We start from the raw sequence: 22,924 nt of genomic DNA, 5'->3' as shown, positions 1-22,924 counted from the left end.
AATGTTTATAACTAATTAACGGCGGTAAATATCCTTGCCAAAAGTATCCTTTAATGTAGCCACTGTCCTCTGCTACGTAATGCAACTCTAAAAGTTCACATTTTTGCTCTGTAAATGTGTTAAATAAACGTTTTTTGCCTTTTGGGACATTTCGGCGGGAAAATATTACCTCCCACGTGGTTTTTGTCATTAGACGACCTCCTTTAACATTCTGCGATCCTACTACCCGCGCCTGATTTCGGTCCGCAGAAATCACATTGCCACGTGGTGTACACGATGTCGGTAACGAGAAATTTTCAATATAATTGTTCGTAGTTTTTTTTTTTTTTTTTTTTTTTTTTTTTATTTACGCTATGAACCCAGTACAGGGTTATTAGCAGCATGCACATTGATGTGCATACTAACAGTACAAAACAAGAATGGAATACATAAGTTAAGATTACCCGAAGATACATCGTTATGTATCGTTATACACAAATAAATGCTTATTACTAGTAATTGTACTTAGTGCTTATAGTTACATACTTATAACTATGGGCAATATATAATACTTATTACTAGATGCTCAAGAAAAGTGTCTTGTTATGCCTTTAGGAAACGTGGCTCCTAAAACAACAAACAAAAGACCCCTATCGGTCAGTTCCTCAGGCACTGTTCAAAACAATGTGGATGAAACATTTAAAACTCCTCCCTCTCCACACAAGCTCACAGTGACACCTACAACTAAGGACGGCAAAAGTACGACCAAGCCATCATCGAGAAATACAGCTACTCCTTTACCCAAAAGAAGAAAGGAAAACAAGACCTCCGACAACAGTGTTCATCTCGACGAAATTGAACAGGCCTTAAAACCAATTCAACAGATTCTCCAACAGTACCCGTATACATACGTCCTTGATTACCAACAATATAAAGAATTTCTTCTCAAGGCCAAAGGCAACCCTAATATAGTTGAACTGGCTCAATCCTATACCGACAAACTTTCACTCCTTATAAAAATGCTACGTGAAACCTACATCCTTATATCAGGTAGACAAACCAAAAACAGGATCTCAAGAATTATTAAAAAACTCGAATCATACCTCATCTGGAAGGATCAAGGCGAGCATGAAGACGCATACTCCTCATCTCCTGGATTGGAAACGGATACTGATTGCGACCCCGACTTAGAGGGCTTACCTTCCTCTAATCAAAATACTCCATCTAAACAGCTCTTGGACAATGCACCAACATAATCAACACTCACACTGCTTCTCTGACCTCAAAATAGTTTTTTGGAACTGCCGTGGAATCACCAGGTGTAAAGAAGAGCTGCAAAAACAGCTAGAAGAAATTGATGTGTTCATCGATGTAGAGACACTGCTTAAGAATAACAAAAAATTTGACCTTCCAGGTTTCCATTCTATCAGAATTGACAGAAACAATAGACCTGGAGGTGGCCTCATCTTCTTGGTAAGGAAATCCTTAAAATTCAGCACTGTTCAGGAGTTTTGTAACATCTCGGATAACTTAGAAACTGGTGCGATCAAAATTCACAATATATCTCCTCCTTTAATGATTGCAGCTTGTTACAAAGTTCCTAAGTTCAATGTATCTCAAATAGAATGGGATCATCTCTTTTCATCGCTGAGCTCTCAAGGTTCTACCCTTATTTTTGGAGATTTTAATGCTCACCATTCTTTATGGAATTGCTCCGACACTAATTCCAACGGAATCAAACTCCTTAATTCGATTAATAACACTGATCTAATACTAGCTAATCACAACACGCTTACTCATGTAGTTAATTAGTGCGGTAAAAAATCGTAGCAATAGTAGTCTCGGATTTTAGCTACAAATCTCTGCTACACAATACGTTTTCAAATCATGCAATAATCGATACGGAAAGTCGACAAAAATATCGATGACGAGGAACAAAACACGCGTCGGCGACTCCTTTCATTATAGAAAATTGTTAATAACTTTTTACTTTCGTTAAGGATCTATGAGAAATTGGTACTGAAATATTGCTAGGAACCTCTGCTGCTCAATGCATGTCCGAATTATGCAACAATTAGGCCGGAAATAAGGAAAGATTGTCAATTACCGTCTACATTAAAAGCTTCGGTAATACAACAGCGTGTAAAAAATGTTAATAAGTAATTAGCCTCGATAGGGATCTATGCAAAATTCGTTCTGAAAGAATGCTATAAATCTCTGCTACCTAATGCGTTTCGACTAGAATAGTAATTAGTTGAGTATTTTATGTACAAAATACAATTTTTACGGATATCGTGTAAATTTGTAAAGATGAAATGAATATATATAATAAAAAATTATTTCTTTCCATATATTGAAACTTTATTTATAGAAGATAGTAACCATCTTTTACTTTCTGTCTCTAGTAAAATTAATTTCTGAATGTTATTTATGAATTTATAATGCATCAGTAAAACGTATAAAGAGATATTAACATTCGAAACACGTAGAAATATTAACAACAGATTTGCTTTAGAATAAAAATTGATTGAAATCGTCGGTTTTCACAGATTTCGCAATATCTCGGTTCTTATTTATTGCGGCTATCGAGAATTGTTATTGGACAATGGTTGAAACAATTATTAGCAATATTTTCGTTTAGAAAGTTGTTTAATATTTCATTCTGGCGAAATATTCTTTGTTCACGAAGGAATTTTTCGTTGAGTTCTAACAGACATTGACAAGACTACGCGCATCGATTATCGATTCACAAATGTTCTGCACGAACATTTTTCTATTTAGAATAACTAATTACTTAAATTTCGGCTCCTTTAAATAAAACACGCAACATCTACGCGTGTTATGTAAATTATAAGAATTAAACAAATGTTAAATTAATGTATCTAATAAACATTTGTTACTTTCCATGCTTTTAAACATTAAGAAACACGTTTATACCTCGAATCTGGATCAAAATTTGTTTCTGTAAGTTACTTAATCATTTGTAATGCATAAATAAGATGCACATTGTTCGATTAATATTGATAACATCCGTAAATATTAATAACAATCGCGGAAATGAACAAACATTCACCGAAACCGTTCGCCTTCGCAGATTTCGCAATATCTTGATGTTTATTTATCATACGTATTAACAACCGTCGTAGGATCGTAGATTAAACGATTATTAACAATGTCCTAGTATAAATAATGACTTAAAATATCATTTCGTTGAAATATTCTTTGTTCGCGAAGAAATTTTTCGCTGAGATCCAACTGACATTTTCAAGGCTACAGGTATCGATAATCGATTCACAAGTGTTTATCCTCGAAGATTTTTCTATCTAAAAAAGCGATTAATTGAATTTCGGCGCTTTCAAGTAAAAAATGCAACTTTTATACGTATTGTGTAAATTATAAGAATTGAATAAATGTTAAATTAATGTACCAAACAGACAATTATTACTTTCCATGCTTTAAAAATTTACGAAACACTTTTTACTTCGAATCTCGATCAAAATCAATTTCTGTAAGTTACTTAATCATTTGTAATGAATAAATAAGATGCACATTGTTCGATTAATATTGAGAACATCCGTAAATATTAATAACAATCGCGGAAATGAACAAACATTCACCGAAACCGTTCGCCTTCGCAGATTTCGCAATATCTTGATGTTTATTTATCATACGTATTAACAACCGTCGTAGGATCGTAGATTAAACGATTATTAACAATGTCCTAGTATAAATAATGACTTAAAATATCATTTCGTTGAAATATTCTTTGTTCGCGAAGAAATTTTTCGCTGAGATCCAACTGACATTTTCAAGGCTACAGGTATCGATAATCGATTCACAAGTCTTCATCGTGATGATTTTTCTATCTAAAAAAGCGATTAATTGAATTTCGGCACTTTTATGTAAAAAACACAACTTCTACGCGTATTGTGTAAATTATAAGAATTAAACAAATGTTAAATTAATGTATTTAATGAACAATTGTTACTTTCCATGCTTAAAAACTTTACGAAACACGTTTTAACATCGAGTATGGATCAAAATCAATTTCTATAAGTTTCTTAATTAATTGCAATACATAAATAAGATGCACATTGTTCGATCAATATTGGGAACATGCATAAATGTTAGTAACAATCGCGGAAATGAACAAACATTTACCGAAACCGTTCGACTTCGAAGATTTCGATTAGATCGAACAAAGACAGTAGAAGAAACGGTAAGTCACCTTGGGGAGGGTATATAAGGAGCCCCCGGTTGTTTAAAATTTCATTGTTCCTGGAGCCTCCGAGGTGGACGGATCTCTTCATTTTAGGTTTATGGAAGGGGGACCCCCCACCTTGGTAACCGGTACTGGCCGCCGGTAGGCGATGGTCAGTACTGGCGACCACTCTCTCAATTCTTTCTTTTTTTTTTTTTAATTGTTTCGTTGTCTAATTCATTTCATTTGCATTCTGATTTTAATTTCTACTTGTTTTGACATGTTTATTTTTTTCCACTAACCAAATTCATTTCTATTTTCTATTATGCCATGACTTTAGGTTTCTCTTAGGTTTCTCTTAGGTTTCTCTTAGGTTTCTCTTAGGTTTCTCTTAGGTTTCTCTTAGGTTTCTCTTAGGTTTCTCTTAGGTTTCTCTTAGATACATTCTCTTAGATGTATCGGAAAACGAAGAACGAAGAACGAAGAGGACTGGTGTATTGCATCCTCCGCGGGACTGTTAATTCTAAGTATAGACTAAGTTAGTTTTAAGGTCACCATGTACGAATATCTGTGATCTGCCGAGCAATTATCCAATCTTTAGCTTCTTTTTGCTCGCTTGCTCGTATCTCAGTCCGGCCACCTCTGCTTGTTGCATAAGCAAGTGACCGGCCGTGGAGGTGGACCGAACGCTCGATCGCCGTCTCTTCTGGTGCGTCCGCTTTGAGAGAGAAAATGCTGCGAACACAGGGGCAGGTGTTCGCACCGGTCCCTGTGGAAGCCCTTGTGCCACAAGACCCTCTCTTCGTCATCCTCCGTAAGTCAGGTACACGCTCTGCGTGGCTCCTGACGCGGAGTTGGGAGAAACGGGGCACTCCACGGAGTGGACGGCGTCGCGCATTTCCTTGAGAATCGGGCCCACTGAGGGGAAACGAGACCGAACTAGTAGGAGCAACTCCACGGTTCGCGTTGCGTATTTCCCAATTTTGCCTCGTTTTGTTCGTCGATGTAATTGCTCGGCAGAACTAAACGAGGAGATCGAAGGAACATTTATTCCTTCTATCTCCATTGTTTAGTAATTTCTTTTCTACTGCGTATCGAGGGAGATCGATGGAACTTTGATTCCATCTATCTCTCTCCGGGTCTCCGCTCGCAGCAACCTCCACGTGGTGAGACCTGGTAATCGGTATTACTCGCTGCGAGTAATGCCGAGCTAATGGGCTGCGAATTTAGAATAGTTATTTAAGATAAGAAAAAGTTGAATACCTTCTTTCTAACCATTATTTGCCTCCAATTCCTTAACCGGATCCTATCACATTGCTAAATTACCAAAGTTCCAAAAGTCGTCGAAAACTTTGGCCAAAGTTCAGAAATTCATTCGAAAATCTCGCAAAATCTCAATTCGCGAAAACTTTTGGAATTTGGCGTCACTTACAAAAATTCCCGGAATAAGAATACCTTCTCGAGTATCATGTTCTCCTGTTACCAAAGTCCAAAATCCACAAAAAATTCTGGCAAAAGTTCGGAAATTCTTTCGAAAATCTCGCAATTTTCGCAAATTTCGCAATATCTTGATGTTTATTTATCATAATTATTAACAACCCTCGTAGGACCATAGTTTAAACAATTATTAACAATATCCTAGTAAAAATAATGGCTTAAAATATTATTTCGTTGAAATATTCTTTGTTCGCCATGGAATTTTTCATTGAGGTCCAACCGACATTGTCAAGGCTGGAAATGTTTATCGATTCACAAACGTTTATCACGATGATTTTTCTATCTAGAAAAGCGATTAATTGAATTTTGGGCGCTTTTAAGTAAAGAATTCAACTTCCACGCGTATTGCAAAAATTATAAAAACGAAATAAATGTTAAATTAATGTATCAAATAAACAATTGTTACTTTCCATGTTTTAAAACTTTACGAAACATGATTTTACTTCGAATCTGGATCAAAATTAGTTTCTATAAGTTACTTCATCATTTGTAATGCATATATAAGATGCACATTGTTCGATTAATATTGAGAGCAGTGTATCCTTTAATGTAGCCATTGTTCTCTGCTACGTAATACAACTCTAAATGTTCACATTTTTGTGAACACTGCGAATAAATCGAGTATCTTTCTTTTTTACCCGCTTTACTTCTATTCCCTTTGGTTCATCCTAAATTATACTGTCCGGCAAATTGAAATTTTCTTTCTGCCTTCCAAGAACCAGAGATACTACACACATTTTAAATGTGTTTAGCTTTTTTAAACTTTGACGTTAATTTATTTAGGACGAAAAATAGTTAATAAATTATATACGACTGTGTACGAGAAACTCTCCTCTATTTTTGAAGACCAATTAAAACTTTCTAACGTTTTCATTTTCCATATAATACCTCATTTTTGTTGGAAATCCTGTGTTTTTACAAAAATTCGTACTTTTCGTCTATCGAGGGTAATACAGCAATTGAACTTCCGAATTCTTTTTCGAGGAGTGCGGTTCTACGAAGGTTGTTTATTGTTACTCATTGGATATTGGAAGACAGAAAAAGGTTCCAATTTGTCGAACATTGATAGTTGCATTCAAATACCTCGTGGAAAGTTAAAAGTGTACGCAGTTTTCGATCTGCTTCCGATGGCTACGTTTATTTAAGGGAAGCCCCCTGGATTGGTAAGTAAAGTTTCCTGTCACGTGGTTGCTGCGTTGCAGTCGTCCCATCGGGAATTCCCTCGGTTCCTTGTGGTTGGTATAATTGAATTTTTTATCCGACTTTCGAATCACAACCAATTCATTAAGGTTTGTTTGCACGGCGCGCACGAAGGACCCTCGATCGAAGTCTTTGCTCGAAAACGAGAGTGGAAATTTGCACGCGCCCCGGTGGCAAACTGGCTGCGCAAACAGGCCCTTGTGTACAGCCGGCCGGCAAACACGGATGCCATTAATTGCCATTAATTCGCCCGCGTTATGGAGAAGTTTCAAAGTTCCACCTACTTTCGTATCAACGAACGCCGGCTGGGACTGGATGGAAAATTCATCCCTGGGGAAAAGTTCGATCCCGTATCGCACCCCCCCCCCCCCTCGGCCTGTTACCCTTTGCAATACTTTTTTCTTGGCTGCCAAGTTCTTGGAATGCACACAAAGTGTCTCACCTTCGAGACTGTATTGCCCGTGATTTGGCTACGTTTCTAGGGACTTGAACTACAACTAGACTCGTTCCCTTACTTAAATTTTCATTGAAATATTTCTTCCGCTTACGAATCTATTGCTTGACAAATACTCGTGATACAGAGGAATTGCAGAGGACTCGAAGCTCGTGCGTTTTGTTCATTTATCGATCTTTTTTGATACTTTTCGATCGAAAAGGGTTCCATGCGAAAATACACGGTTTAAAAATTGCTCGTATCCGACTGCTCTCAATACTGTCCTATTTGGTTCGTCCACGCGAACATGAAATACGTATTTATGCACTAGGTTGCTCGATAAGTTTTGTCATTCGATAAGAAGTGAAGCTATTAGGTTCGTCGTTTTATTTTTCTAAAGATAATACTACTGTTCGATGAACATGTGTAAAGTTTCACGTAGATCTGTCCATTTATTCGTATATTTACAGTTATTCAAATTTCAAGTGTGACAGTATTTTCTTACAATGGAAAAAACGACAAAACTTATCGAACAACCTAGTATACACCATACCCACTACTTGGTCGTGAGAAGGAAAGCCTCTGCTGCTTGCCGAAATCGGAAACGTGGGGCACGATGAAGAGACCCGGGGGCCCCTCCTGGATCGTAAAAAGAAAGGGGTCGAAGCGTCGCGGTAACAATGGTAATAACCATAATGAGCGAACGGCGTAAAATTAACCACGGTCAGAGAGGATGGTCTCGTACATTCTTCCTCGAGCCTATTACAAAGGACTGACTCTGGCCTGACAATAACAAGAGTAACACGAGATCGTCGAGGTCCCGGATATGAATATGTATCAGGTACATCTGTTGCCTCGCAAGCCTATGTTCAGGACCACCCCCCACCCAGTCCCCTCGACGAGCTTATGAGACGAGAAAGGGTGCAGATTCAATATCAGTGTCGACTCCTTCGCCAGAAGTTGCCAGCCAGGAATGGAGGGAAGTAGGTGGGGGTTAATTTCGCAACCGACTGCGAAAGCTGGCACATTTTTTCCGTGTTTCGATTTTCCCCCCCTGCAAAACCAAGCCACTCGTACGAGACCAAATTTCATTCCAGATTTTTTACCGCGAGGTATGCACAGATACCATTTAATTAAACGAAATTAAAAATGATTGGGAATTGGACAGTGGACCATTCTTTAGAGACCTTCGTTACGATGCGAAACGAGAGGGGAGAGAGTTTGAAAACTCGAGAGGACGACTCGTAGTATTTTAATTTCGATTTCGATTTACGATACGTCGAAGGGCTGAAAATTGGAGAAAATTACATTACCGATAACCTCGAATGCGACCTTTAAAATGTCCTTGGAATGGACAATTTCGAAAGACCTTGAAACGTTCACCGAGTAATCCCCCGTTCGATGAATTATCTTTTTGAAACGTCTTCTCGTCGTTCCACCGAGGAAGATTTTATCGGGACGTGGATGGAGGGCGGGGTTGGTCCCGTCGCTCGGTCTTTTAGTAACAAATTAAGGATTTTAAGCCGAAAGTAATTAGTCCCGGCGAACAAGGTGTCACTCCGTGGAAACGAGGAGACGGAGAGTCAGCCTTCATTGTTCTCGCCATAATCCCCCGGGAACGTTCATAAGTTCCTCGGCTCGTCTGCATCGAAGAAAGCGCTTAAAAGGGACGATTTCGCTTTCCGGCCAGATTAATCGTCATATCGACGGACCTCCATCTTTTTTTTTTTTTTTTGTCTAGCCTCACCGACAACGAGGAATGATTCTCTCCTAAGGAACCGAAGGGAGTCTTGCGAACGTCGAGGGAACACTAACGGAAAGATGTCCCTCGAATTGCAGATGTTACCAACAGAGGTTGCAAGATGGCGGACACGTTGGCCATTCTTTCCTCGGGGCACGTCCTTCGTGAAAGAAAATTGTTACCCACTCTGTGGAACGCCGTGTGACTGCGACCGTACATTTCCCAAGCTTAATTCTTACCACTGAACGTCATTGTGATACCAAAGCGATGGTACAACCCCATAATTTATCGAACCAGCGCAAACACACTTAAAATTATTTTTATTACAATTCACCTTCCAATTTGCATCTAATTGCGAACGGTCGTCGATACTTTGTAACAATTTTAGTGCACCGAATGAAAACTTACCCGGTACGAAATCGTATATTCTTTAAATCCCGTTTCGCTTGAAAAATCGTAAAGAAGAAAATTCTAAACACCTTTGCGATCGGTATCGTCCAACAATGGTACCGGAATCCTGTTGAGAGCAATTACTCGCTTCCCTGGGTACGAATCGATTTTTCCAAACATCAATCGTCCCTCGAAATCGGGAGATAAGAGAGTCAGGGGTGGATTCATAATTCGCGTCAACCGGGGCACGGGAAGAATTGCAATCAATTACAACTGAAAAAGGGATTAACCGATCTCTCTCTCTCTCTCTCTCCCTTTTTCTAGTCATCCCCCTTTCGTCCCCTCGGCGGAACCTGACGCGATAATCTTATTTAGCCTTTCGCTCGGGCAAATGGATTATTTCGGGCGGCGCTGAAAGCCTCGTACTCGAAAATCGCGGATCCTCTTTAGTTACACCGCCCGGCGCAGTTAGTTAATTAAAAGGTAAAAGGGAGAAAGAGAACGCACGAGGGACGGGGTGAAAAGGGAGAAGGGCGCGATGGGAGACGAAGGGCCAGCCAGACAGTTTGGGATTTGTATCCTGATCGCGGACGAACAACCCTTTCTCGTTCGACGGGGCGCGATTGCGTCCGAGAACTATGGCGAATGTTTGCTCCGTTTTATTTGCAATTTCGACGCTCGAGCACGTTGATGCATCCCGTGAAATTACGAGCGATTCTCTCCTAAGAGATAATAACGAGATCCGATCCAATTGGCACCCCCCCCCCCCCCCCCCCCCCCGTACGCGAAGTCGATGTAATGCGCGCGAATGAGAAGATGACCGCTGGAAAGAAATCACGAATCGTATTGACTCGGTTCGGTCGGTTTTCGAGACGCTTGTTCGACCTATTTCAACGTTTCCTTTCGAGCCTCGGAATAAAATAGCAAGATGTACTGCGAACAGCTGAAAAGATTACCGCTGGAAGGAAATCGTGAATCGTATCGACTCGGTTCGGTCGGTTTTCGAGACGCTTGTTCGACCTATTTCAACGTTTCCTTTCGAGCCTCGGAATAAAATAGCAAGATGTACTGCGAGCAGCTAAAAAGATTACCGCTGGAAAGAAATCGCGAACCATATTGGTTCGGACGTTCCAGTGGGTATTCGCAAGACGAACGTTGCTGTCTCTGTTCCCCTTGCACGTAATACTACATTCCCTTTAATCCAGGAGATCGTTTCTCCAGCTACCTCTCCCCTCTAGTAGCACGCTCCCTCCCTCTATAGCCGTGTATCTCGCGAATTGCATAATTTATGCGGAAGCCCTGGCAAAGGGACATTAACATTTATATTTGCGAAGACGCGGTCGATCGTAAGTCTTCGATAACCGCGGGCAGATCTCCGTTATGGAATTGCTAATGATAAACGCGAAGAAAAAGGGGGGAAGGGGGGGGGGTGGCGTAGAATGTTTGCGACAGCAGCAATAACAGTCGTCGTCTATCGGGGGGAGATAACGCGAAAAAATATTCCTTGCTTCGAATATGAAAGCTCTTTGGGGAGGACGGAGGGGACGGGGAGGGGGGAGATTTTCTGGAGCTTCGATGTGAAAGTGTACGGGAGGGGGGATACAATGTCGTTGTCAACTTTGCCATTTACGAACGTGTAATGGAATTCCGCTCGTTATACTCGCGCGGGGAACTTGAATTGGTTGGCAAAAGCCTCGAGAAGTGGTGGGATGAAAGAAGGAGAGGTGGAATTTATTTTGGCGGGACGCGTATTCCAATAACAATAATATCCCGACTGGGCTATTCGACGATCGGGAGAATGAAGAAGAACGGAGAGAAATAAAAAAAAAAAAAAATGGTCGGTGCAGCTTTATTCGAGTGCACGCGAGAGCAGCTTTAAAAACGCGAATGCAACCCCTCGGGAGGAGCGCGAAGAAGGTAAACGAAAACGTGTTCCCCCCTCCACCTCGCGATCAACCCCTAAATATTCCCGTACGGTAGTACGCGTGAATCGGGGGCGCGTGCAAATGCATCGCAACGAGTCCACTGGAGAGAAATACAGAGAGGAGGAGAGAAAGAGAGAGAGTAAGGGGGGATCCTCGACAGTAAAAACAAGCGGCTGGTTCGAGAGGGGAGGGAGAGGTGGTTGCGTTTATAAGCCGCGGGCTTTTTTGTAGTGCAAATGAATAGGTCCGACCCTCGTCCCGAAACTTTCGCAATTTTGCACGTCGGTTGCTTCGGTGCATTCGTTTTCCCTGAAAAATTTAAACTACCCTCCTGACGGTGGCCACTCATCCCCCCTCGCCAGTCACGAGCCCCCCGCGAAAGATCTCGTAGCCGCGCGACGAAATCGCGACGGACTAATCCCTTCCTCCGCGTACCCTCTAACCAGAGATCGTGTCGTGGAGATAATCCCGCGGGGAAAAAAAAAAAAGATTCCCCTTCCCCCGTAGAACAAAAGAAGACGCGAGGGTTTCGTCCCGACGTCGATCAGCTGCGAATCTATTTGGCTTATCTTTTAAACGAAGCAATCAGATAAAGAGAGACGTCTCGTCCATATAAATGCACCGAGACGAGTTCGCGTAAAATAAAATGGCCGCCCAAGGTCACCGGGAGTGGACTATCCTTATCACATTGGCAATTCTTGCTGCTCGAGCCGACAAAATGAGCAGAAAAGAGAAATCATAAAATTCGTTACCTAATTACACGGCCAATAAAACGGCAATGCAAATATTATATAACCGGACCACGAATTGTATACATTTATTGTGTATGGAAATTTGAAAAATACGTATCAGATGTATACAGAGTGCAACAATATTATATACTCTGCACAGGTTTGGTGTACTTTTTTTTTTATACTCTTATAAGTCATAAGTGCATAAAATTCGCAGTCCAGACTTAATTACGGGCGCGTACAATCGAGAAATTTCTACATTGTACACACTATTGGACCAGTTGATTCTGTTCCGACTATAGCTGGGAAGCAGCAGACTCTCGAATCGGTCACGTACACTCATCCCCCATGAGTTTCGACCTCACTGCCTCCGGGAACCGTCCCCGAGACTTCGTTTACTTTCGATTTCAATTAAACGATGCATTTTTTTTCCGAGGGACCTAACTCGGGAATGGAGAATCGAAAAGCGACGACTTTTCTGTTCGCTGGAATCTTTATTACAAATTTCAGCCTGCAAGAATAGCGAGGGTAATTAATCTTACGAATACAGTGAAGAAAAAAACAGCAGTAGAAACGCCTTAACGATTAGAGATATTTGCACTCGGGACGATTCATTGTTCGAACACAATTATCCGAAGGCAACTAGGACATCTTGGCAGGAAAATCTTTCATCGATATATTGTAGCTCAACTTTGACAGTTTATAGGAACACGACGGTCAAAATAATTACGGGGTCGCGTTTGTGAACAATTTTTAATTTTTAATTTTACTTTGCAACTATTAAATATTACGTTACTCGCGAATAAGAGCATTTAAGTAAACGACCCTTGAATTAGTTCGAGCAGCGTGTTTGATCTCAGTCGCTAGAATCGTATGTTTTTAATATACAATATAATTGAACTTATTCGATGTTCCTGATGCGATTAGGCACTTATTTGAATTGACTCGCAAGATCACAATGTATCACTGCGACGGAAGTGGCATTGGAGGCGCGAAAAGACAAGGTTCGTTGTTATTCTAATACAGTGTATAAAGGAAGCATAAATTCTTCGCAAGAAATTGCCCAAGCATGGAAATTTGCCATTATATAAAAATTTCTGTCTACATAAATCAGTGATACGTATGTGTAACAGACTTGAGGCGCACGGTTAATAGCAAACTCTTATTACAAACTATAACAAGCATTTTATATACATAGCTAAGACACGCAAGAACTGTTCATCTAATAAACGTTCCCGTATGTGTCTAAGAAAACTTAGATAAATCTTCAGAAATATAGAAATATAACAACAAAACGTTATCGTTTGCACATAATAAATATCTTTTTCTTGTACTATTACACTGTTTGTAAGGCACTACGATTATTTGCTTATTTATTCTCAAAAATATCTTTATGCAAGGCTAATCATCACGTATAAATAACTTTCCGCGGTTTTAATGGTTATATAGAATAATGATAAAAAAATTCATTCGACACTTACAATTCTTCCGTTACAAACTTCAACTTACTCGAAAGAATTGCGTCGACGCGAAGTGTAAATAAGCGCTTCGTAGTGCACGAGCATACGTTTACAGTTATCTTAGCTTGGCAACTGCAATTCTTTTGCATGTATCCAGTTTCCTTGGAACACAAAAATATAAGGCAACTGTCTACGTGTACATATATTTCTCCAATAATATCAATTTTTTTCTGGCAGTAGTGTCGATAGAACTTCAGATTTTCAGGTAGTTAACAATCATTTTCTGCTTAACCGCAATATCGATTTCTTAAACTTGGCAAGATCAATATTCTAGATTAACGAGTCGATTGAAATCGATAATTTCAAAATACACCAATTTTTCGTACGATCGATCACGGTATGTATAGTCATTCGACGCAACAATACTGATTTCTATACAACACAATTGTTAAATATATTTCCCAAGAAATTGTGTAAACTTCAACTGTAACGAGGTTCCTTCAAAACAAATCAGTATATGCAAAATTCGTCGTATGTGCACACCTGTCTCGTAACTATTAAATACTTTCTATATTTAGGAACTACAAGATAAACTAATAATATCATTGTGCATTTAAAGCTCTCCGCGAAGATGTTTAAGTCGCGGAGAACATTTTAACAAACGACACAAGCATTTCCTTTATTATTAGTCATCTAATAACTTTGCTCGTTAACCACTGGCATTCCGTGGCAGCCACGTTTTGAACAAATATTTTACCCTGCATGAAGTTGACCAATTCCAATCTTGCACGCAACTTAATGTTGTACTCAATTACGTTTGTTTCATCTTGATTTAGTCGCCACTGCTCTGTCGATGCTTTAATATAGCTTGCCATATTCTCAGCTCAACTCCCCCTCTAAACAAACACTTTTTTAAGTACATTCAGTATACATGTATTCTTTGCTAAAAAAAAAAAAATTATAGTATTTACCTAAGATTAAGTCTGCGAATATCGTCACGAGTAACGTGACACAAGATGTCCTCCAATGTGTACTGCTCGTACATAAACTGTAATTATAATAAGCAAGTCTAAGTCTTTGCTCGGTAAATGAAATATTTTAATATCGGTTACAATGCTCACCCTTTCTATAGACGCATCGTCTATTTGTAGATTTTGCAACCATTCGACGAATGCTTGATCTGTATACGAAACTGCGTCAGATTGCGCTTCACTAACAATCACTGATACTGGCTGATTAACTGTGTTTCCAGATTGAGAAGAATTGTAGCTGTAAATATAAAATGAAAAAAATAAAATACTCCTTATCAAACATTTGAACATAAAATAATTGAAACTTACCCTGATTCCTGCCTCATAGTCCTTCTGTTGATGCTTTCACAAAGCCGTGTCAAAGTATTAACCTGAGCTCGTTGCTCGTCGAGAGCCTGCTGCAATAAAATCTGATACGACTTTTGACTCTCTATTAACTCTTGCAGCAATCTCATATTCTCCACTTTTAAATCTCCCATTTGATCTCGGTATTCTTTCCAGTACTTGTTATCAATGGAATCGCCAGTTTTCTGAGATTTTACGGAATTTACAGTCGATACACCGGACGTAGATCCTTCTTCTGGACCTTGACCACCAGGTTGCACACGTTCTTGACCGAGCAAATTGGCACCGAGTTCTACAAAGTAGATTTACAAACATTTATGTACATTTCTTCACAATTTTTCAGAAGAGTGTACACTCATCAAGAGCTGTAAATTGCTCACTGAGGTCTAGATTCACAAGAGATCCCTTATTATTGGTGATGACTTTCCTCCGAGATATTTTTAGAGTTGACACGATAATACACTCCATCTCCAGATGTATCGCACTTGATACGCGTATACAATACACATCTGGTTTCATCGTCAAACGAAAGGCCGTGTGAATCTAGCCCATACAGTGGCTTTCAGAATCGCATATTATACAGAAAAAATTTCAAAATTATTACCAGGAGAAAGTACAGTGATAGCAGCTTGAACTGCATTTCTGACTAAATTGTCCAATGCAAACATCCAGTGAGGCTTTATGCTGTGCATTCGTAGAACCTCATTTACTGCAGTTTGGAAAAGGTAAATGGCTAGATTTAGATGATTGATAGCAGTGGAATCGAAATCCAACTCTTCTTTCAACGTTCGAATGGCAATTACGATTACTTCGTGATTTTGTTCCGCGATGTAATCCCTCAGAGCACGCATCAACAGTACTAACTGACTCTAAAACATATATAAAATTGTTATTTAAACCATTCACTTTATACTAGTAAAAGTATACAATTAATTACCGTTTGAAGAACAGTTTGACCTTCTGCTTGATGTATACCTCTCATCCACACCTCACAGATCTTTGCCTCGTCTTGTGTAAGGACTCTAGTAAGAGTCATTCTTCTTTGACTGTCTTTCTTCAGTAAATAAAAACCTTCTTGTTCTTCACCAGTTTTTTGTCCTGGTTGACCTATTAACAACACAGAAATATACATATGAAGATTAAGTGATTCGATTAAGTATTTCAAAATTATCTATCCATTAACCTCCTAATTCAACTTCTGGTGACAACAATCCCCCTGAGGAACTTCTTCGAGTCATTGATGCTCCAGCTGTGTCAGTTTCACTTGTCTCTATTGATGGTGTGTTTCCTATTGTACTAAAAACACGAAAAATCAACGTTAGTTTTAAGCGCTGCTTAGATTTACAATCTCAAGCTTTGAATTCTGAATTCGCATGATGCACGTGTTACAAGGGCAAGAACATTTCCTGGCAGAACTTCTGATTGGAAATAAACCTGAATACATATAACAATCACTCAAGCTACAAGAATATTCTGAACAATGTTCCAAGACGGATAGTAAGCACAATTACTAAGCATATATAAAGTATTATATAATCAGAAATTTCAATATGTTTCTATTGTACTAGTTTTATACACCAAGCTATGATCATAGTATTATTGGCTTAAAATATATATGTATATAAGAAATAGTAAAATAGCATAGGGATCTTGTTTTTTTTTATGTTTCTTAAAGTACAGACTGAATTACATATATTACAATTACAAACAGGAAACTCTATTGCCCACAATATATAAATGTCTAGTAGCATAAAGCATTACATTATTAATAATAAAAAAGTATATAGGGTAGCTAATGTTAATGATAATTAATTTTTCAACAATGAAATATATTATTGTTATTCCCTATACTTCTCATGAACAGCATCAACCATTTGTGACGTTAGTACCATACCTGTTAAAAGAAAGGGTTGCAGTGGGCATGCTGATGGGAGACAGAAGATGTGCTGGACTGCGCTCCCTCAGTGGGCTTGACTTTGTCAATCCTCCACTGTATGTAACACTTTTCAATTACATTTCATTATAACAGATACTGATAAGAATATAATAGCCAAAAATATATTTGTTCTTATAAATAAATCATATAAGACCAAATATATAAATTAACGGAATGAACAAATAATTTACAGGACTAAATATGTTGTATGCAGTATTCAGATTTATCACTTATGTAACAATCATTACAATTTATGCTGGAAAGATACTCTTTATCATATTTACCAAATTGCTTTAACCAGTACAAAAGCTATTTTAACAAAAATAAACATTTGAAAATACTACTTTTTATGCCAAAGCGAGACAAAAAACAGAATATTCGTGAACTGTAACAACAAAGTTATTTGCGCACACTATATATTACGTAAATAAAGCGTTTACGTTACCTATCGTCTGACTGCGAAGTTTGAATAGGAGCAGCAGAAACGATATGATTATTGTTTGTTTTATCGGATTTTCCCAAACGTTCGAGTCTATCAGCAGGTACTGAAATACTTCGACTGAAATCTGGTGGTGCTGCCAGTCGATTAGTTTTCTTTTTTCTGTGTATATATGCACAAAAAATATTATTTATAATATGCTACTTATATAGCAATTTACTCATATACAGATTTGATCAATTTCGTGAGTCACTATGTAGTACATACTCATTTAAAAATGGATCTTCTAATAACACTGATGCAGATGCTCTTATATCAGGATTCGGTTCGAAACAACGCAGTATAAAACTCTTTGCCCTTTCAGACAATTCTGACGGAATTTCAGGATGAATTTTGTAGTAACCAACCTGCCAAAAAAAGACAAAATAAATTTTAAACACACCTGCATTTGTGAAGACCCTGAAAACATTTCTAACATATTACCTTAAAGACTGCTGCTTGAGCTGATCCTAACTCAATAAATGGTGGTTTACCAGTTGCCATCTCAACAATCGTACACCCCAGAGACCAAATATCTGCCTGCATTTTAAATTATAATATTGTATAACATATAATTTACAGTAAAAATACTATTTGCAAAATATATAACTTACAGGAGCACCATACCCGCGCTGTCCCTTGTCGATAACTTCCGGCGCCATATATTGTAATGTTCCAGTAAACGTTTCTGTACTTGGGCATAAACCAGCCAATCGTTTTGACATGCCAAAGTCTGATATCTTTACTACCCCACTATAAGTGTTTACTAAAACATTATCACCTGAAAATAATAGTTACGATAAAACTTTAGATATCTCCATAAACGAAATTTACAGTATTATATTTTACCTTTGATATCTCTATGAACAATTTTTTGATCATGAAGATACTTGAGACCTTCTAGAATTTGTTTGGTATAATAAGCAATTGTAGATTCGTTTTCTTTCAGGGGACCCCATTTGGACCTTAATAAAGCTGATAGACTCCCTGAAGGAAAGAAAAGCACAAACATTTCACATGTTTTTCCTTCAAATTGTTACACTTTGTTTATTTACCTCCAGGAACTTGCTCCATAAATATTTTGAAGTATCCATCTTCACTAACTGAACCAAGGTATTGTACAATATTTCTGTGTCTGAGTTGGCTGTGTAATTTAATTTCTTCGTGTAAAGGTTGCACATCCCCCAAATTCCGTTCGCGAATTTCTTTAACTGCAATTCTAACTTGTGTGTTTAGATCTCGAGCAGCGTACACAACTCCGTAGGTACCTCTTCCTAGGATTATTCGTTTGTTCTGATCGTCTAGTTCATACTCAAACTAGAATACGATAAATATCAATAAAACAAATCCAATTAAAAATAAATGTTAATTTAAAAAGTACCTTCATTCTATCGTCAGTCAAGTAAGCATCTAAGTCTGTAACCATGCCCTCTTGGTCCCTGGTCATTTCCAAGATTAAATCATAAAACCTTTGTCTGCATTGAACAGACGGAAAATACATTTGGAAATCATCGGAGTTCTGATGAACGTATAAAAATAGACAGCGCTCATCCCTTTTGTACAGGCTTACACTTCGTATCATGTTCGCGGTGAATAGCCAATCGTGGACTTGTTTGCAGCTGTTCTTCATATTGTCCAAACATAAATTCCAAATTTGAACCGATTTCTCTTCTGCCCCGAGGTTAACGTTTACGTAGCTAGGCATGAAGATCTTTGTCGGCTCCAACACTAAGAGCTGAAAACAAAAGGCCTGGTGACTAATTCATCTCTTCACTGGAATTAAATGTTAATAAAAATCTGTTTCATTAAAATCGAGCTAAGACCTGCACTAAGAGCAGTTTTATATTATTCTTACTTTGACCCAAAATGTACAGAAGTAAGCTGGATTGGTAACACAATATTATAAGCCATAGTCTCCCGAATTGGAAACTGGATCCTTTGTAGAACGATTCCATTTATCAACTTACTGGAAACCGTATACTATCTCCGACTTCCGATTTCGTGGCTTCGACAAAGTAGTCCATCCAAAAACTAAATATTTGCTCCTCTGGCGAAACCTCAGCTTCCTCATTCTTTTTACGAAACCTATTTATCAGCGATATGTTCCCTATTGTCGATTTCAGGTACCTATTGATAAGAAATCTTGTTAATGTTTAGTCATTTTTATTTCGATTCGCAACATTTTAGTAACATTCGGTACGTACCAGTTTGGCGGCTTCAATTTGAACATGCACTCAGCAGCTTGGATAGCTTTCGAATAATCCTCGGCTAATACGCTGATTTCGAAGAATGTGGCCACATCCCAATAATCTTTTAAACTCGACAAACTACCCTTTTTGCCAATAAGATTATTCAGCACCATGCCTATATGTTGCAATTCCTCGCTTTTTGAAAATTCCTTTCCTTCTATAACCAGCAATGTAGCAAGATTGATACCAGCATATTCATTTGGTTGAACCTAGATATAAATCTTGGGTTATTATTGAAGAAGAGATCTAATTTAAATATCTTTCATTTAAAAGATAAAGAAACTATATATCGAACCTCAAAGCCTTTTCTGTACCAATGGATCGCGTTATTTAAACTTTCTTCATCTGTATGTCTGCTTTCTACAAACTTATCCTTGTATATTCTCCCACACAAACATAACATGTCTGGAACATGATTTTCTTTATTTTCCAAGGCCTTTTCTATAACTTTTAATGCCCTTCCTCTATCGCCCTCTTTATTTCGTCTATTCAAAGCAAATGCATACAGGTGTCGAATAGCCGGAGTATTGATGTAATTTTTGTGAGTTGGTATCGTTCTCAAATCGTCGACCAGTTGTACCATTGCATCATAATCCTAAAAAATACGCAAAAGCGATTAGTAAAGGGATACTTTCTAAAATAAAACATATTCTATATTACCTGTATCTCGCGGAAGGAAATGAGAACGTTCAAAACAACCTCTCCAGATAAAACATTCGGATCATCCAAGCGCTTGCGCATATTGTTCAAAGCTTTTGAAAGTTCTTCGCCCAAATATGTTTCACGTGCTTTGCGCAAGTCTGATAGGAACTTTTCTTTCATATGTGCTCTATGAAAAACGTAATATTAATTAAAAAAAATTAGAAATACAGCACCATTTCTGTAGACATGTAACATATAGATAAATTTAAGTTGAGTGTACATCTCCAGAACAAGTGATTTAATACAATTTTATGTACTAAATGATAAGATAAGGAAATAAAGCATTTACTTATGTACTATGATATAATACAATTAAGATTAGAAAACGATATATTTTTATTTCTTATCTATAGAAAAACAGTATATGATAATGATACGATAAAAAGTCAAAACATACTTAGACTGTACCCCAACATCTTGAAATAACTTTTTGAGCCTCAGTGTAAGGTGTTGTTTCGGATCTATTACTTCCTCCCCAGTAAGTCTAGTAGTAGTTGGGTTTGTAGCCACACACGAACCACAGTCCACCACCCGATATGAAACGAATGTATAACTGCCACATGACATCTGTAAATTAAAATAAAACATTTATATGCCAGTAAAGCTTAAACAATAAACTTAATGTGCTTAAATTGTTACCATAATGCCAAATATACCTTGAGTCTAATTGTTGTTTCAGTGTCTACATCATTATGTAACAAGATGTTCTCTTTCATACCAAAACTTTCTCTAACACCAAGGTGGTAAAACAAAGCAGATTGTTGAAGTTGAATGCTCAAATCCACAACAGCTACATCAGCATTATAAAATGTATCAAGTACATTTGTTTCCCCAAAGTCCAGCTTCTCAAACTAAAAGAACAGAGAATAAGAATATTTACAGATTTGAGATTAAAGCATACAATCTGTAACAATTTTAAATGCAGCCACACCTGTATATGATGCATATTGGCATTAACTAAATTGCACGCTTGTCTAACTTCTTCCAAGGCTCTTCTCCTTTGAGCTAGGTGTTCTGGTTGCTGCAGGTCTAAGACACAAGCCACATCCATTTTGGGTCTTCCAGGGATTGTAGTGTGGCCAGAAATGTCACTGTGCGTACCAACGCTATCTGTACTAGAGATACCCTCTATAATTGTTGACTGTGGAGGAGCTACAATGCATTATTCATGAATACTACAAATTTTAAACCCCTTTCTAATGGAATATATATTATAAGAATAATTACCAGCCATGTCAATTGTATCGCCACAGTTAGAAAGCATATTGCACAATTATTTGGTATCAAATACAATTGATATTCTTAACTTTTACTTATTAGATTCTCGAAAGCTTTGGCAGGCGCAGAAGTTACCTGTTTACAGCATATAAAGTAATAGTATAAATACAGATATTGTGTATTATTAACGCATACAACACCAAAAATGATCAGTACATAAAAATCTATATACTATCTCAGCTACAGAATAACGTCGCAAATAGTCGTAATAATATAAATGTGCGAAGTTACAAAAAAATCGTATTATTTGTACGAGTTTAAAATCAAAGGCGATAGAGATTTGAAAACATTGTAGATAAACATTATTAGTCTTTAAGAGACTTTGAACCCCCGTAAAACAACAAAACGTAAAAGTACGTTGAACAACAAGCAGCCTGTGACATTGGTTCGTGCGAGTCTGAGCATAGTAAATGTATCTGACATCGTTTTGAGAATGCTAACAAGAACTTTCAGGGCCCAAATACCGTTTGATCGAATAATAGTACGCAAAATACCTTTTACACTGAACATCGTAGATAAAACCGTCCATTTCTTCTAGAACACACAATTCCGGAGTCGAGGTCGTGCACAAGACAACTCGTATAAAGAATTTTCCTGTTGGTTCACAGATGGCAGAGAGATCAGTCGTTTCTCTGTCGGTATAAAAATAGAAACCCTCAAGATAGAACGTATTATAATAAAAATTAAATGATAATTGCGATTAATATGTCCTTTCCACATACCTATACTCAGACACGTTACGATAGCCGAATCACGATCCACGTACCACTTGCACGCGTAAATGCAATCTTTGGAATTAAGTGAATAAAATGAGAAAATAATAATCAGAACAATTTCAAAGTAACCAACAAATTGAAAAGTTATTAGAAGAAAAAAGTTATTTTGTTGTATGAAATAAATTTGTGAATAAAAATAAATCATTCAAGGTCGTTTGTATGTTTCTTTTTTCTTTAAAACGTCTATTCCATTCGTCATCAATTCAATGTAAACAACAACAATCTCTTGAAAAGTTCATATATCAGGTAAGGAACTTCTTGGAAGTAAGATTGCTAATGCGATACTAAATTAATTAACCTTCAGATGTACTTTAACGATAAGTCGTGGTCATCGCTCGCAAAGTTCTACTCTGTAGAACTAAAATCTTCAACACGAGATAGGTAGTACGGGTGTTACTACCGCAAAACAGTTTTGTCGATCGACTAGAGTCGACCGTTCGCTCGGAGAGCATAACAACCGAGAAGGTTATAATGATACAGGAAAGGCGGATAATGAGTTTCTAGGTCATTCGGATTTGATTGCATTGGGTGCTACAGTACGGAGCACCGTGGAAACGTACCAATGAACTCCA

General features: G+C 37.9%; 1 protein-coding gene across 5 annotated transcripts; it reads right to left on the bottom strand.

Annotated features, from left to right (window-relative positions):
* Positions 1–12,577: 12,577 nt before the first annotated feature.
* Positions 12,578–22,208, bottom strand: Ask1 (apoptotic signal-regulating kinase 1). Of its 5 annotated transcripts, none has more exons than XM_076309391.1 (24): positions 22,071–22,208; positions 21,526–21,651; positions 21,230–21,450; positions 20,955–21,149; positions 20,696–20,865; positions 20,257–20,425; positions 19,892–20,191; positions 19,552–19,805; positions 19,315–19,474; positions 18,729–19,082; positions 18,403–18,664; positions 18,197–18,334; positions 17,962–18,128; positions 17,792–17,887; positions 17,576–17,715; positions 17,315–17,470; positions 16,828–16,935; positions 16,117–16,229; positions 15,871–16,040; positions 15,538–15,802; positions 14,898–15,225; positions 14,679–14,826; positions 14,529–14,605; positions 12,578–14,464 (listed from the first exon to the last, which is right to left on the bottom strand). In XM_076309391.1, exons 2-24 carry the CDS (start codon positions 21,560–21,562, stop codon positions 14,437–14,439), a joined length of 4,056 nt encoding a protein of 1,351 aa, XP_076165506.1. In that variant the 5' UTR covers positions 21,563–21,651; positions 22,071–22,208; the 3' UTR covers positions 12,578–14,436. The 5 variants fall into 5 exon arrangements, with proteins under 5 accessions (XP_076165506.1, XP_076165504.1, XP_076165505.1 ...); XM_076309389.1 differs by having other exon boundaries at positions 12,578–14,453; XM_076309390.1 differs by having other exon boundaries at positions 12,578–14,453; positions 16,828–16,923.
* Positions 22,209–22,924: the final 716 nt, after the last annotated feature.

This window comes from Ptiloglossa arizonensis, chromosome 4 (assembly GCF_051014685.1).
Source record: "Ptiloglossa arizonensis isolate GNS036 chromosome 4, iyPtiAriz1_principal, whole genome shotgun sequence".
In the NCBI taxonomy this organism is placed as follows: Eukaryota; Metazoa; Arthropoda; class Insecta; order Hymenoptera; family Colletidae; genus Ptiloglossa; species Ptiloglossa arizonensis.
The sequence above is the reverse complement of the archived record's forward strand: the minus strand, read 5'-3'. Positions and strand labels throughout refer to the sequence as shown.